The sequence below is a fragment of the Silene latifolia genome, chromosome 2 (genome assembly GCF_048544455.1).
Source record: "Silene latifolia isolate original U9 population chromosome 2, ASM4854445v1, whole genome shotgun sequence".
Lineage (NCBI taxonomy): Eukaryota > Viridiplantae > Streptophyta > Magnoliopsida > Caryophyllales > Caryophyllaceae > Silene > Silene latifolia.
In genome coordinates, this window is record NC_133527.1 from 107,591,862 (window position 1) to 107,605,334 (window position 13,473).

Here is a 13,473-nt window from a genome sequence, read left to right on the forward strand (position 1 = left end):
ACAACTAGGCACACAATCAGACAGCAACTATGACAACCTGTACCAGCTCTGGGACACCTTCATCGTCGACAGTGAGCGAACCTTTAACTTGACAACAGACTTGCTATTTGTCCCGTTCTGCATTGACGACCATTTCGCATGCGTATGTATCAATCACAAATCAAATACAGTCGACTTGCTTTGGACGAGCAAAGGCATTCGATTTGAAAAAGTCGCATTTGGAAAGAGCGCGTTTAATTGTAAGATATTGTCCATCCCTTTCTTCCGAATGCTATCTTTTTTGTTCAATCAGTTTGTTGAGGTAATTATGTACATTTGCAGGCTAGCGCAGTGAGTGATTATTTAGAATCACGGCATAAGCATAAGAAGAACACTAGGGCACGGGAAATTCCTAATTATGCGTTGCGGCAGATACCTTTCAGCGGGATGTCACCTACTCTCAACCAACCAGAGTCGGGTCTGTTCACCATGATGGCTATGCTCTTATACGAGGGTCTTTCTTTTCAGCATGAAGATCTTGAGAAGAAGAAATCAAGGCGATATTTGGTGATCCAGCTGATAGCTACCCTCGTTCTAGCAGACATGAACGTTTTGCGCGAAGGTGTGCTCGAGAAGGTCAAAGCCTTTGTCAGCACGAAGGACAAACTGTGGAAGGTATTACAACAGAAGCGTAGGCTGCCCCGTGCCAATGTGAAAAAATAACATCCTTAATTTAGTAGTTAAGTTTTTGTGGGAATATTGCCTTGGCTATGTAAACACTTATTTCATACTTTGTATTATCTGTAGTGTTAGCAACCTTCATCTAGACAGTTAGTTTTTGTGGTTGTAAATTTTGTCAACATTCTATAAGACAATGTGTTTTATGTTAATACATATGACATGCCGGCAAAGACTGTATTTAGTTCAACAATTGTGAGTAATATGTTAGTTAAATCAGTCAGAAGAAAGTGTGTCTGTAATACAAAAAAGTGTAATTCTAATAAGTCAGAAGTGTAATTCTAACCGGCCATATCAATGACAGATAGACCTTACATTACACAAAATATAAATGTTATTTTAAAAGGCAAAAGTGTCCATTGAAGTTTTACTTTTTAAAGTTAAAATTATACTTTTGTAGCTTACAATTACACTTTAGTCCGTTAGAATTATACTTTTTCCCCTTAGAATTACACTTGTCAAAGTTAAAATTATACTTTTGAATGAACACTTAACTATGTTATAAGGTTTTACTATAGATGAAGTGTAACTGAAATTGCATACTCTGTAATTATAAGTAATTTAAGTGTAATTCTGATCATAATAATCCTACACTATGTGTGATATGAGGCCATTGCAATTTTATTCCCTAGATATGTGTAATTGTAAGAACATAATTTGTCATAATAGTCAAGAGTGAAAAATGAAACGTTCTGGTTTAGCACATTATAACTGTTTTGTCCAATAAAAAATACAACAAAATACATTGTAATACCAAAGGCGACCAGTTGCCTTCCTGACAGTTTGATGTCTAAACACAATACGAAACATCATGTTCTACCTCGTATTTTGTGTAGACATACCCAAAAAAATGTACTACTTATTAGGTATTATAATGATTATTCTAAGATATCTTCTTCTTCTTCTTCTTCTTCTTCTTCTTCTTCTTCTTCTTCTTCTTCTTCTTCTTCTTCTTCTTCTTCTTCTTCTTCTTCTTTTTCTTCTTCTTCTTCTTCTTCTTCTTCTTCTTCTTCTTCTTCTTCTTCTCCTTCTTCTTCCGCTTCTTCTTCTACTTCTTCTTCTTCTCCTCGACGAGGGTGCTTTGACGATTGCGACAATGGTGGGTGCTCTGCGAATGGGTTGGGCGTTCCTTTTGTCATGGTTAGCTAATCGCTTGCAATTTTTACACATACGTTTTGGCTTCCTTGCCAAAGCAACTGCTTTTTCCTTCATCGACAACATTCTCTTTCCGCTCCCCTTGTTCTTGGATTTCTTGGGCGGCAAAATGGTTATCTCCTGACTAGGAGAACATCCAAGAATTTTCTCCAACTGTTGTTGTTTATTCAATGGTGATCCTAATGGTGAAAGTTTCTTCTTAAACTGTCTAATTAGACTAGAAAAGTTGTCGACATCATTCTTCATTTTACCCATGAGCATACCAACTGTCTGATGAATCTCCGACCACATTACTGACATCGCAATCTGTTTTCCATCTATTCAACGTCCTCAGTTGCTTCACCATTACAATCGAACATTTTAGACAACCTTGCATCTTTACACCATCTTTGAACAACATATTGTTCTGGAATAATCTTCACACCGTTTGACGAGTAAATCCATATGACATGCCGGCAAAGAATGCCTTTCCTCTCAAGCATTCTGCAGCTACAAGTGGCTTTCAATGTATCTAGTTCAACAATATAGAGTAATATGTTAGTTAAATCATCAAGAAAGTGTGACTGTAATACTCAAAAGTGTAATTTTAATCAATAAAAGTGTGATTTTAACGAAAAAAAGTATAACTTTAACAACACAGTATAATTTTAACCAATTTTGTAATTTTAACAACCCAAAGTGTAATTTTAATGAACAAAAGTGTAATTCTAATGGCTTAAAGTATAACATTAGCAACCCAAAGTATTATTGTAACAACCCAAACTATAATTTTAACACCCCTAAGTGTAATTTTAATACACAAAAGTATAATTGTAACGGATAAAAGTATAATTTTAACAAACAACTCGCTCTGAGAATGATACCTGGCGTATGTGACCTCATAATTTCTGTCCCTGTTTGCATCCCTTACAGTGGTCACCTCTAAAGAGTCACACTCAGTAAATCCTCTGCTTTTACAAGTACCGATTGAGCACTTGGCCTCTTCTTGAAATTCCTCGAATACTTTATGGCTGTACACTTGCGCCCCGTGCACTTTGATAGCTAGATGCGTTGAAATTACAGGGAAAGTGCGTCTGTTACAGTTGTCAATCTGTTTCTGTGTGTGTCTTTGCTGGTCCATCGCGTTGTCAAAACGCATCGAAAACTCAACTAATGTTCCTGACTTACTCTCAAATCTCTTAAAAAAACTATTTTCGCTCTCTGATCTTTGGGTTGTCCTCATAACACCCCCCATATCTAGGTCCCTACAATGAGCCATAACCCACTGATTCCTTTTAGCGTACATTTCTTGGAACCAGTCAATGTTATTAACATTGTGCTCCCTACCAATTTCTTCCCATTTTGCATCGAACTCTGCCGCTTCAATGTCTTCATCCCATATGATGGCATTCAATTTCTTTAAAAAGTCTGAATAATCGTCTCTCGTCATTCCTAACTTGCTTGGCACCTTGTTCATGATATGCCACATACAATATCGGTGCCGTGCTGTCTTGAACACCAATGGCACCGCTTTAAGAATACCTGCATCCTGATCGGTGATAATATACTTAGGCTCTTTCCCACCCATCGCAGCCAGAAAACGGGTAAAAACCTATTTAAACGAGTCTGCATCCTCATGAGCAACAAGCGCTCCACAGAAAGTGACTGATCGTTTATGGTTATCAACTCCAGTGAAAGGTGTGAAGGACATGTCATACTTATTGGTGGAATACGTCGGATCGAACGACACTGCATCCCCAAAAACTGAGTAGTTCCTTCTAGCAATTCCGTCGGCCCATATAGCTTTACTAAGGCTACCGTCAGAATCAACATCATAGTCAAAGAAGAACTCTGGCCTAGTAACAGCCAATTCCTTAAAGTGGTCCACGAACATTTGACCGTCCCGTTCATGAATGTAGCATTTCACATCTCTATGAAAGTTCTTAAAATCATTCAAACTAGCTCCGATATTTTCAAACCCATTAACATGTTACTTCAAAATTTTGTAAGTCTTCGTTGCTCCTATCTTCAGCTGTTGATTATTGACAATCTTTTAGATGTATGTATTTTAATCAACAAAAACGTAATTAAAACAGATACAAAAGTATAAATTCAAAAAACAAAAGTGTTGTTTTAACAAGAAAAAGTGTAATTGTAGTAGGAAAAAGTGTAATTTTAGCAGACAAAAGTGTAATTCTAACAAAATAAAGTTAACAGATGTCTTAAATAAGTGTAATTGTAATGAAGAAAAGTGTAATTGTAATCAACAAAACTGTAATTTTGACAATATAAATTGTAACTTTGACGAATATATGTATAATTGTAATATACAAAAGTGTAATTTTGACAGACAAATGTATAATTCCAATGACTCAAACAAAGTGTAATTCTAACCAACAATACTGTAAGTTCAAGAAGGCGAAGGCTAACTTCAGAAAACCTGGAATACTCACCCTTGAATTATAAAAGATTATCATTTTGTGGTAGTCTGTTATGTTGCATGCCAACTTTTGAAACTATCTATCTCTGGCTGATACGAGTTCATGGTTGTGGCCACTGTGGAATCTGTCAATTCTTAAGTCCCCATTCCTCATGAATAGCCTAATCCTCGCTTTGCAGCCAACGCGCCTGACTTTGTGTCTCCTACCTGAGTCCTGGCGGCCACTACACTCCAATTGTCCCTTATGTTTGAACCCCTCCCGGTTGCAAACCAACAGTTTAGATTTTATTTCCCCGCCACGCCATCCCTTAGTCATGTACTTACGCACATCAAAACCACAAGCAACAACATAAATTCTATAAAATGTCGCTGCTTCCTCTATTTCCAGAAATTCCTGTCCAACATAGGGGGTGAACTTAGCTTCAACGTCCCTGCAAAATTCTTCCTCATTCGGCTTTCGTTTTCCATTGTGCCCAATATTATCTGTCAATAGTGTCATTATTATCAATTCTTTTCATAACAATATTAAAGTAACCCAATTATTTGTTAAAATTATATCTTCATTGAAATTACACTTTTAGTCGTTAGAATTACACTTTTAGTTGTTAGAATTATACTTTTTACTATTACAATTACAGTTTATAAACTTACAGCTTCTTTGTTGCATTAACCCTTTTGGTTGTTAAAATTACACTTTTGTCTGTTACAATTATACTTGTTACTATTAGGATAACACTTTAGAAACTTACAGATTATGTCTGTTACAATCACACCTTTACTAGTCAAAATCACACTTTTTTCTGTTACAATTATACTTTCTCCTATTAGAATTGTTGTTTACAAATTTAGAACCTTTCTCTGTTATAATAACAATTTTAGCTGTTAAAATAACACTTTGTACGACTACAGTTACAATTGTACTTATCTACCATAATAATTACAATAATACTTTTCCTGCTTAGAATCACACCATTAGTAGTTAAAATTACCCTTTCATCCGTCAGAATTACACTTTTGAATGTTACAGCTACACATTATTCGTCTTTTTATGCTCACGTTGCAGATACTACATTCACTCTTACAAACAAGATACTACATTTAAAGTCTAACTTCTTATTCAGACAGTTCATGTTGAACTCTATAATGCTGTAGTTCATGTTGAAAGCGTTGATTTACATACTTCAAATAATGAAAAACAAGGTTCAAAAATAACCTAAAAGTCATATCCTTCTCATATTTAAGCAACTGTTCATCTTTAAGCTAATGTTTTGATAAAAAAAAAAGATATATAACGTAACTTTGAATGAAGAAAATAAAAAAACAAACCAAAAATTACCATGGCCAAATGGAATCAACTGCAAATCCGGCATTTTTTACGTGGGACGCTGGTCTTCTTGTTTGTTTGTGAGAATGGAGGATAATAAAGCTGAGAATGGAGGATAATAAAGGAAGATGATAAATGAAGAATGAAAAATTGTAGGTTTTGCTCTAAGTTATCGCCAAATTTTTCGCCAGGGAGATGAGTTTTTTCAAATTGTGTTTTGGTGGAGTTTCCTTGGAATTGTGTTGATGAAGGTAGTTGGATGATTATGCATGTGTTTGTGTGTGCACAGTGGGTAATAGGGCAATAGTACTGACACACTCACCCTCTCTCCTCCTCAACCTATTTCCTTTTTTTTCACGCCTATATTGTTAATAAAGTAGGACAATCTCCACTCTCCATTTTCCTAATCCAAGGGCCCTAATAAAGACTTAGGGACTCAAAAGATATTAAGGACTTAGGAGAACTTATGTAGAGTATTATTTAGGGTTAACAATTTCGAAACACTATAAACTCTAAAAAGATACATCATGAAAATAGAGGTATTAAAGTTGGACTAACCGTAGGAAAGATTCTAAAACGAGTTTTAGGAAAATTTAAGGCACTTTTGAAAAATCCATAAATAAAATATAGAATAGAAAATATAAAATTTCTAAGAATATTTGGGATATTACAATCTTCCCCCTTAAAAGAAATTTCGTCCTCGAAGTTTGAGTTTAAAATCAAAAACATTATTTTAAAATTTGGGCAGTATTACAGTAGAAGACCTATGGAAGCATGGCTTTTATTTTGTATTGTCTTCTTAGTATTATTGTATTTTGGCTTATTGTTTTAGAACTTCTTTTGATTTCCATGTTGGACATGGAAGTTTATTTTTTTTCCATTTTGCAAACAATGGTTGTATGGATTTTAATGACTTGGCTTTCAACCCAAGTCATTCGGTTTATGGAAATTTTCTCTTTGTTCTAAAAACTTGTCATTATACACCTTTTACATCATTAACATAAATTGATTTGACTTAATTGATCATAAAAGAATTACAACGATTGGATCATTGTAATGAGTTCATAAGCCATGAATTTGATTCCCTCTTATGCTTTTATGACTAAATATCACATCTTATTTGAGATAATATAGAATGATTGTAAAGTCAAATAGAGTTATTTGAACTCAAGGTAGGGAATTTTATAAACCATTTGAAAACGCCACTCATAACCACGACTTGTAACCACTTATAAGACTCCATACGAGCTATGGGAGGGCTTAAGACCCTAAAATTGTATAAGACATGGATATGAATCCAATTCTTTATCTAATAAAGGTTACTCTATCTTACTACTAGATTACAATGTCATTACAAGAAGGTCATCTATTAAGGTCATAATGTGCGACATTTTCTCTTGAGAATTGTTTGTTACTTACATAGCTATCTTTCGAGAAAAATAGGCGTATTTTTCAAAAGATAGAGTGGGAGAAAATTAGCAACAAATTCGAGACTAGCGAGGAGACCAAAAGAAAGCTTATTAGGTCAAACTCAAGACTAGTGAGGAGACCAAAAGAAAGCTTGTTAAGTCAAACACAAGACTAGTGAGGAGACCAAAAGAAAGTGATCTTCAATAAAGATAATGAAGTGGTTGTATCAAATAATTTCAATTCGATTTTACAAAAGAGCCTAATGAACCCAAGTGAAATATGTGCATAAGAGTTGTCTATAAAGGTAAGTTAAAGGTAACCATGCTAAGATCCATATCGTCATTGCTACACCTCATAGTGTATGAGCAAGTTAAGACCAATTTCTAAATATGTATTTAGAAAAGAGTGTATGTGTGACATAAGCACGAGGTTTTAATTAACACTTAAAATTGCAATGTTCATTTCAATTATGTGATAAGAAAATGGTTTCACTCGAGTTATCGAGAAGCTATAAGTATACATGGATTTAAGTGGGAGTCAATATTGTCATGTTAAGACATGAAGATCAGTGGGAGAAATTGTTTTCATGATAATGTCATAGAGGATGACATGCTAACACTACCATCAATAAAGGAGTGTTTTTGTTTTCAATTTTCGATGAAAGAAAACCTGATGCATTCTAAAATTCCAAATCTATTATGATATAGGGAAATTTAAATTGGTACTGGGATAAGTTTCTTATGTTGATAAGATTCTTTATCTGTTTAATATCAACATTGGTTGAGGAGGTTATTCATTTTGATGAAAGTGGAATTACTATGAGAGTCATAGTCATTCACTGAACCCCATGAGTTATTGATCACATGGAATCGATTACTAATGTTTCCGCCATTAGAACGATCATGTATGCCAATATATGCACATGCCATGATGAATCATATGCTTAGAGCATAATGAGTCAATGACAAGTTATTTCAAATAAAAGTCATTTGAAAAGCCTTCAAGAACATCCATTAGAAACTCCTGAGAAGGAATGAGGATCCGTTCTTGTGTCTGAATAACATACTAAGTTATGTGTTGAAGGGTTACACAGACTTTAGTTCCCAAACCTATAAGGATTTATCGAAAACCTAAGCTAATTTTATTGACTCAGGAGTAAGTGACTAGAAAAATGTTTTAGAATCAATAATTGCAAATTCTACAAATGGAGTCTGAGAACATTGTGATAAGGTGGTCCATAAAGAGACTATAGGTAGATCCTTCCACCAAGTATTTTATCACAAGTTATATGATGACAGTGGGAGCATCTTTCAAGTTAAAGAGCCTAGGTCTAAGAAGAAGTCTAGACATGTACTTAGAAAAATTCATGACATTAGAAATGACATTGAATAGAAGGAAATAGCCATTCATAAAGTTGGACTAAATGGATATATGGTACATCCACTAACCAAGCTTTTTTTGCACCTTGATAAGTGTAAAATATACGTTTTAGATTATAAGATATGAAGTAGTAATATGGTATTGACTATTCATATGTGATAATCGCATTTATCGTTTGAGTTTCTTAAACTCATCTGTTGCTTTGTTATATTCAAATAGGTTGTTGAGACAACATTGAACCCTATTAAAGTGAACTGGATTAACATAGCAATTGCCCCTAGTTACTTATATGAGGTGACGTCTCTAAGTGACTAGAGTGTGAGTCGATTAATGGCAAGTTCGAGTGCCATAGGGTCATGAGAAATGAGTAGTCGATCACATAGGCAGACTGTAAGAGACACTCTGCCGGGCAATGACCGCTTATAGAGTTCTGGTAATTCATATAGCCTGGTCGTGGCAAAAGCTACTATAGTATTTTTTTGAGTCAATTCTTTGACTAGAGACTGTTCGCCCAAGTTGGCACAATTTCTGAGTGACTTTAAATTATGCTCTACGGCTTTCATAAATGAGGTCAAATGGGCATCTTTTCGGTCATGATGAGCTGTGGCTAAACAAAGGAAATAGTGCGATAGGAATTATCCATCCCCTTGTCAGTGTTATTTAAAAATCTCAGGGCCACTCGAGGAGTAGTGAACTAAAAATGCGTGGTCACGCTCGAAAGGTATCTAAGGTAGATAATTATGGTCAGACGGTTACTCTCCAGATCAAGGAAACCACTTTTGATATGATCACTTGCAAGGACGACCTACAAGACACCTTGCATTGAGTTGGAGATAGTAATAGGACAGGAGAATTGGTGATGCACACTTGTCTTAGACAAGTGGGAGATTGTTGGAGTATGTGTTCTCGACAATAGTGCGATCACATTATTAAAACTCATGATAAGAATACATAAAGGGATGATTCATATTTATACGTCAACTGATCAACATTAATCAGTAATGATTGGCTAACTAGAGTTTGACATTATTGTCGTTTGACGGTGGTGATCAGTTGATCCCTTAAGGTCACACCTAAAGGACGATTCCCTTAATAGATAAATTAAATAATCATATATTGATACAGATTAATTAATTCCTTAGAATTGAACAATTTACATATGTGAGTAAGAATATGAATCTTATTGTAATTCGATTAAATGAGATTCGTTTTAGTAAATAAAATGTTATATTACTAAAACTTTGTTTATGAAACAATTAAATTAAGAATGATTGGTTAATTATAATTACAATATGTTATAGATTATATTAACATGACCCATTTTATATACTTGTGATTATGAATTACTAGTCATTTTTTGTATATAATTGAATTAATATATGTAATTATATTTAATTGTTAAATATGCATTAATATTATTAGCAACATGTTACATGTCACATGTTACACATTATATGACAAAGTGACAATTGACAAAAATAAAATGGAATCCATATTATCTAATCGACCGGTTTTTAGAGGAAATTAGAAGGTGAATTGTTTAATTATTTTTTTTTATTGTGGAGAACACAATGATTACAATTATAGAATAACCTACACCCTAATGCATTTTGATAAGAACAATTCAAAAAGAGAATGGGCATGCATTAGTCTTCTTGGACACCTCCATCCCACCGGTATTTCCCACCCCACATAAGAATAAAAGTTGTTCTTATTCTTATGATAAATATTCATTCTTACATTTTTCATATATCTCACTTCTTTCACCATCACTCTAAAATAAGTTTTATAAAATAACTGTTCAAAATCTAATTTATTTAGATTACTATAGTAGTAATAAGAAAAAAAATTAGATTATATTTTAAGGTTAACTACTAAGATAATCTAGTTAATTAATTAGTAGTTTTAAGGGGTAGTCTTGGTGCAATTGAAATGAGGCTCTCATACTATTGGGACTAAGGGGATCATCCATTTACTTTGAGCTCAAGAACAAGTTAAGAAAGGTGTTCTTACTTGTGCCCTTAAAACCATTTTCATCATTGTAAGGAACCTTGTTCTTACTTTTCTATTTTATTATGTTATGCATGCATAAGATCAACATTTATTTTAATGAGTTATTTAGATATAAAATTAAAGGAGTTTAATTAGAGGGTTATAGAATCCTTTTAGTATGACAATCATAGAGCCTTGCTTGACTCAGCTGCTAATAGGAGATTCCAAGATAATACTAATGATGGTAATGCTTGGAAGTTGATTGATCAGATAGCTACTCACACTGCTGAGTATGGTAACCCCAGAGGAAGTAAGAGAGGGAGTGGTTCAAACAATGCTATTGCAACACAGCTGGAGGCTCTAACGGCTCAAATAGCCGACTTGAAGACTACTCGATCTTTGAGTAATAAGCAAGAGACGGTTCACATGGTTCAACAAGAGGTGTCCTGCGAGAGATGTGGGATAGATGGTCACACTGCGGCCAAGTGTATGAGTACTATTGAGCAAGTTCATGCCTTCCAGTCTTTCAAGCAAGGTACTCCATATTCTAACTTCTTCCCTGTAAGGAGTCATAATGCTTATGCTCAAACCCCACCGCAAAATACTTATATTATTCCTCCAAATAATGGTAACCAACCACAAGGGAGCTTTGTTCGGCAAAATCAAGGAGGTTTTCAACAGATGCAACCTCCTCCTCAAGCTCCAAGTAATGAGATGGCCGAGTTGAGAGCTTTCTTACAACAAAATTTGTCAATGCAACAAAAGCAAACGACTCATATTTCCGAACTCATGGCTAATAACAAGATGTTGGATACTCAAGTTGCTCAAATTGCGGCTCAAAATCCTTCAAAATAGTCTGGTCTTCCTCCTCAAGGTAAACAAGCGCATGAAAAAGTTAATGCTATTTCTTTGAGGAGCGTTACTTCTTATCACGGTCTGGACATGCCCATTAATGAAGATGAATTTCCCTACATGCATCTTAAGGGATTGGGTAATTTGGAGCTAAGTGACGATGAAAAAGAAATTGACGAAACTGTAATGTGGGATGTGAAGAAAAGTGAGAAAAGAAAAAAAGCCAGATCCACAGAGGATCCTCGATCGAGTAGCACAAGGCTCGATCGAGGAACCAAGCTACTCGATCGAGTTCACCACGGGCTCGATCGAGGCACCCCTCCAGTTGGTGATTTTTCGCGTGTTTCAGCTACGGCATTGGACAAAAGTAGGTTCCTCGATCGAGTACACTTAAGGCTCGATCGAGTTACCCCAGAACTCAATCGAGTAACCACAAGACTCGATCGAGTCACTCCTGTAATTGACGATAATGCTTCCAAAGTTATTTCTAATGCAAAAGAAGCTGAGTCGATTAAAATTCAACTACCTTTTCCTCAACGATTGCAGAAATCCAAACTTGAACAACAATTTGGAAGGTTCATGGAGGTAGTAAAGAATCTTCAAGTGACAGTGCCATTTACTGAATTGGTAACTCAAGTGTCGGCTTATGCTAAGTTTTTGAGAGAAATTTTGTCAAAGAAGCGGTCTTTTGATGAAGTGGAGACCGTCGCGTTCACTCATGAATGCCACGCCGCATTACAAGACAATTCTCCACCTAAGCTTAAGGATCGAGGGATTTTTTCTATTCCTTGTAATATAGGCTCTTTAACTATTGACAATGCTTTATGTGATTTAGGAGCGAGCGTTAGTGTCATGCCATGTAAAATTGCAATCAATTAAACATGACTAAGCTTAAATGTACTAATATGACTTTGCAGATGGATGACAGGTCTATTAAGCATCCTATAAGTATCTTAGAAAATGTGCCAGTTAGAATAGGGAAATTTTTCATTCCAGTCGACTTTGTAGTGATAGATATAGCTGAAGATTCTCTTGTTCCTATTGTTCTAGGACGACCATTCTTGCATACAGCAGGGGCGGTTATAGATGTTAGACATAGAAGTCTTACGTTCAATATTGGAGATGATACTATCACTTTTGGTCTTAACAGAGCTTCACGTCCTCCTGATTTAAAAGCTTCTTGTTATATGATTAATGCTCTTGATCCTACTTTTGATGATTGTCTTGATTTATGTTTTGACAGGAATCCATCTGACGCCCCTGCTGTTGCGTCATATCCATGGAGCACGGAAGTGGATGAGATAGAAAACTTGATTTATGCAGATGATCCTCCTCCTGAGCCAATTTATAACTGTAATGAGTGTGTTGACATAGAAGCCGAGTTGGATGCTTTGGAAGCTGAGATTTTCAGAGAGGAGCCAGTCAAAGTTTTTGATGAAGCTCCTATGACGGATGAAGTGCCCTATCTCCTACCAAGTGATGATGACATGAAGAATGATGAACATTGATCATATTTTATATTAGATTTTGAGTTTCATGAGCTAGAACTTTGTTCATCGTTTCTTTTATTCTTTGCTTGGACTATTTATTGGTGCTACTTATGCTTGTGTGTAGCACATGCGCTACTTTTTGATTTACTATTACGAGCTTTAAGTTGTATTGATTGTGATTTGTATGGGCATTTGTTTAAATACATAATATGTGCTCGCCATATGGTCCCTCGATCAAGTAAGGATGGGATCGATCGAGTACCCACGTGTTTTGGGTCAGAAACCTAGCAAAACGATGATAGGAATTGCGCGGTTGATCTTTCTCCCCTATTTTTGCAGCTGGTTTGGGGGAATTCCTACGCTCTTACCCGGTATTCTCTTCCCTTGTACCTTCTTTAATTCTATTATCTATTTCTTTCCCATTCCTCTTGTTAGTTGTGTCCTTTAGGTTGCTGAAATTTTTGTGTGATTGCTATGCTGTAGGCGTCACAATGAGGACACTGTGACATTTAGGTTTAGGGGAAGAGTCTTTAATTATGTTGTCTGATTTACTTTATGTTCTGTGCATTTATATCAAAAAACCATAAAAATTCAAAAAAATTCAAAATACAAAAACATGGTTTTTCCTTTGTTTTTAGTCGAGCCTTGGTGAATTTAATAACAATGATGTTAAATCGCATTGTTTTTGCATTTGAATCCCAATATAGTTGTCCGTGTACATTGTTTTGACCCAT

General features: G+C 35.2%; 2 protein-coding genes across 2 annotated transcripts; both read right to left on the reverse strand.

Moving 5' to 3' along the window:
- Positions 1-2,189: 2,189 nt before the first annotated feature.
- LOC141641159 (protein FAR-RED IMPAIRED RESPONSE 1-like) lies at positions 2,190-3,439 on the reverse strand. The gene is made up of 2 exons (XM_074449832.1): positions 2,736-3,439; positions 2,190-2,361 (listed from the first exon to the last, which is right to left on the reverse strand). The coding sequence occupies exons 1-2, from the start codon at positions 3,437-3,439 to the stop codon at positions 2,190-2,192; spliced, it is 876 nt and encodes a 291-aa protein (XP_074305933.1).
- A 928-nt stretch (positions 3,440-4,367) lies between these two features.
- Positions 4,368-4,790, reverse strand: LOC141641160 (protein FAR1-RELATED SEQUENCE 12-like). The gene has a single exon (XM_074449833.1). The coding sequence runs from the start codon at positions 4,788-4,790 to the stop codon at positions 4,368-4,370; it is 423 nt and encodes a 140-aa protein (XP_074305934.1).
- Between the last annotated feature and the right edge of the window lie 8,683 nt (positions 4,791-13,473).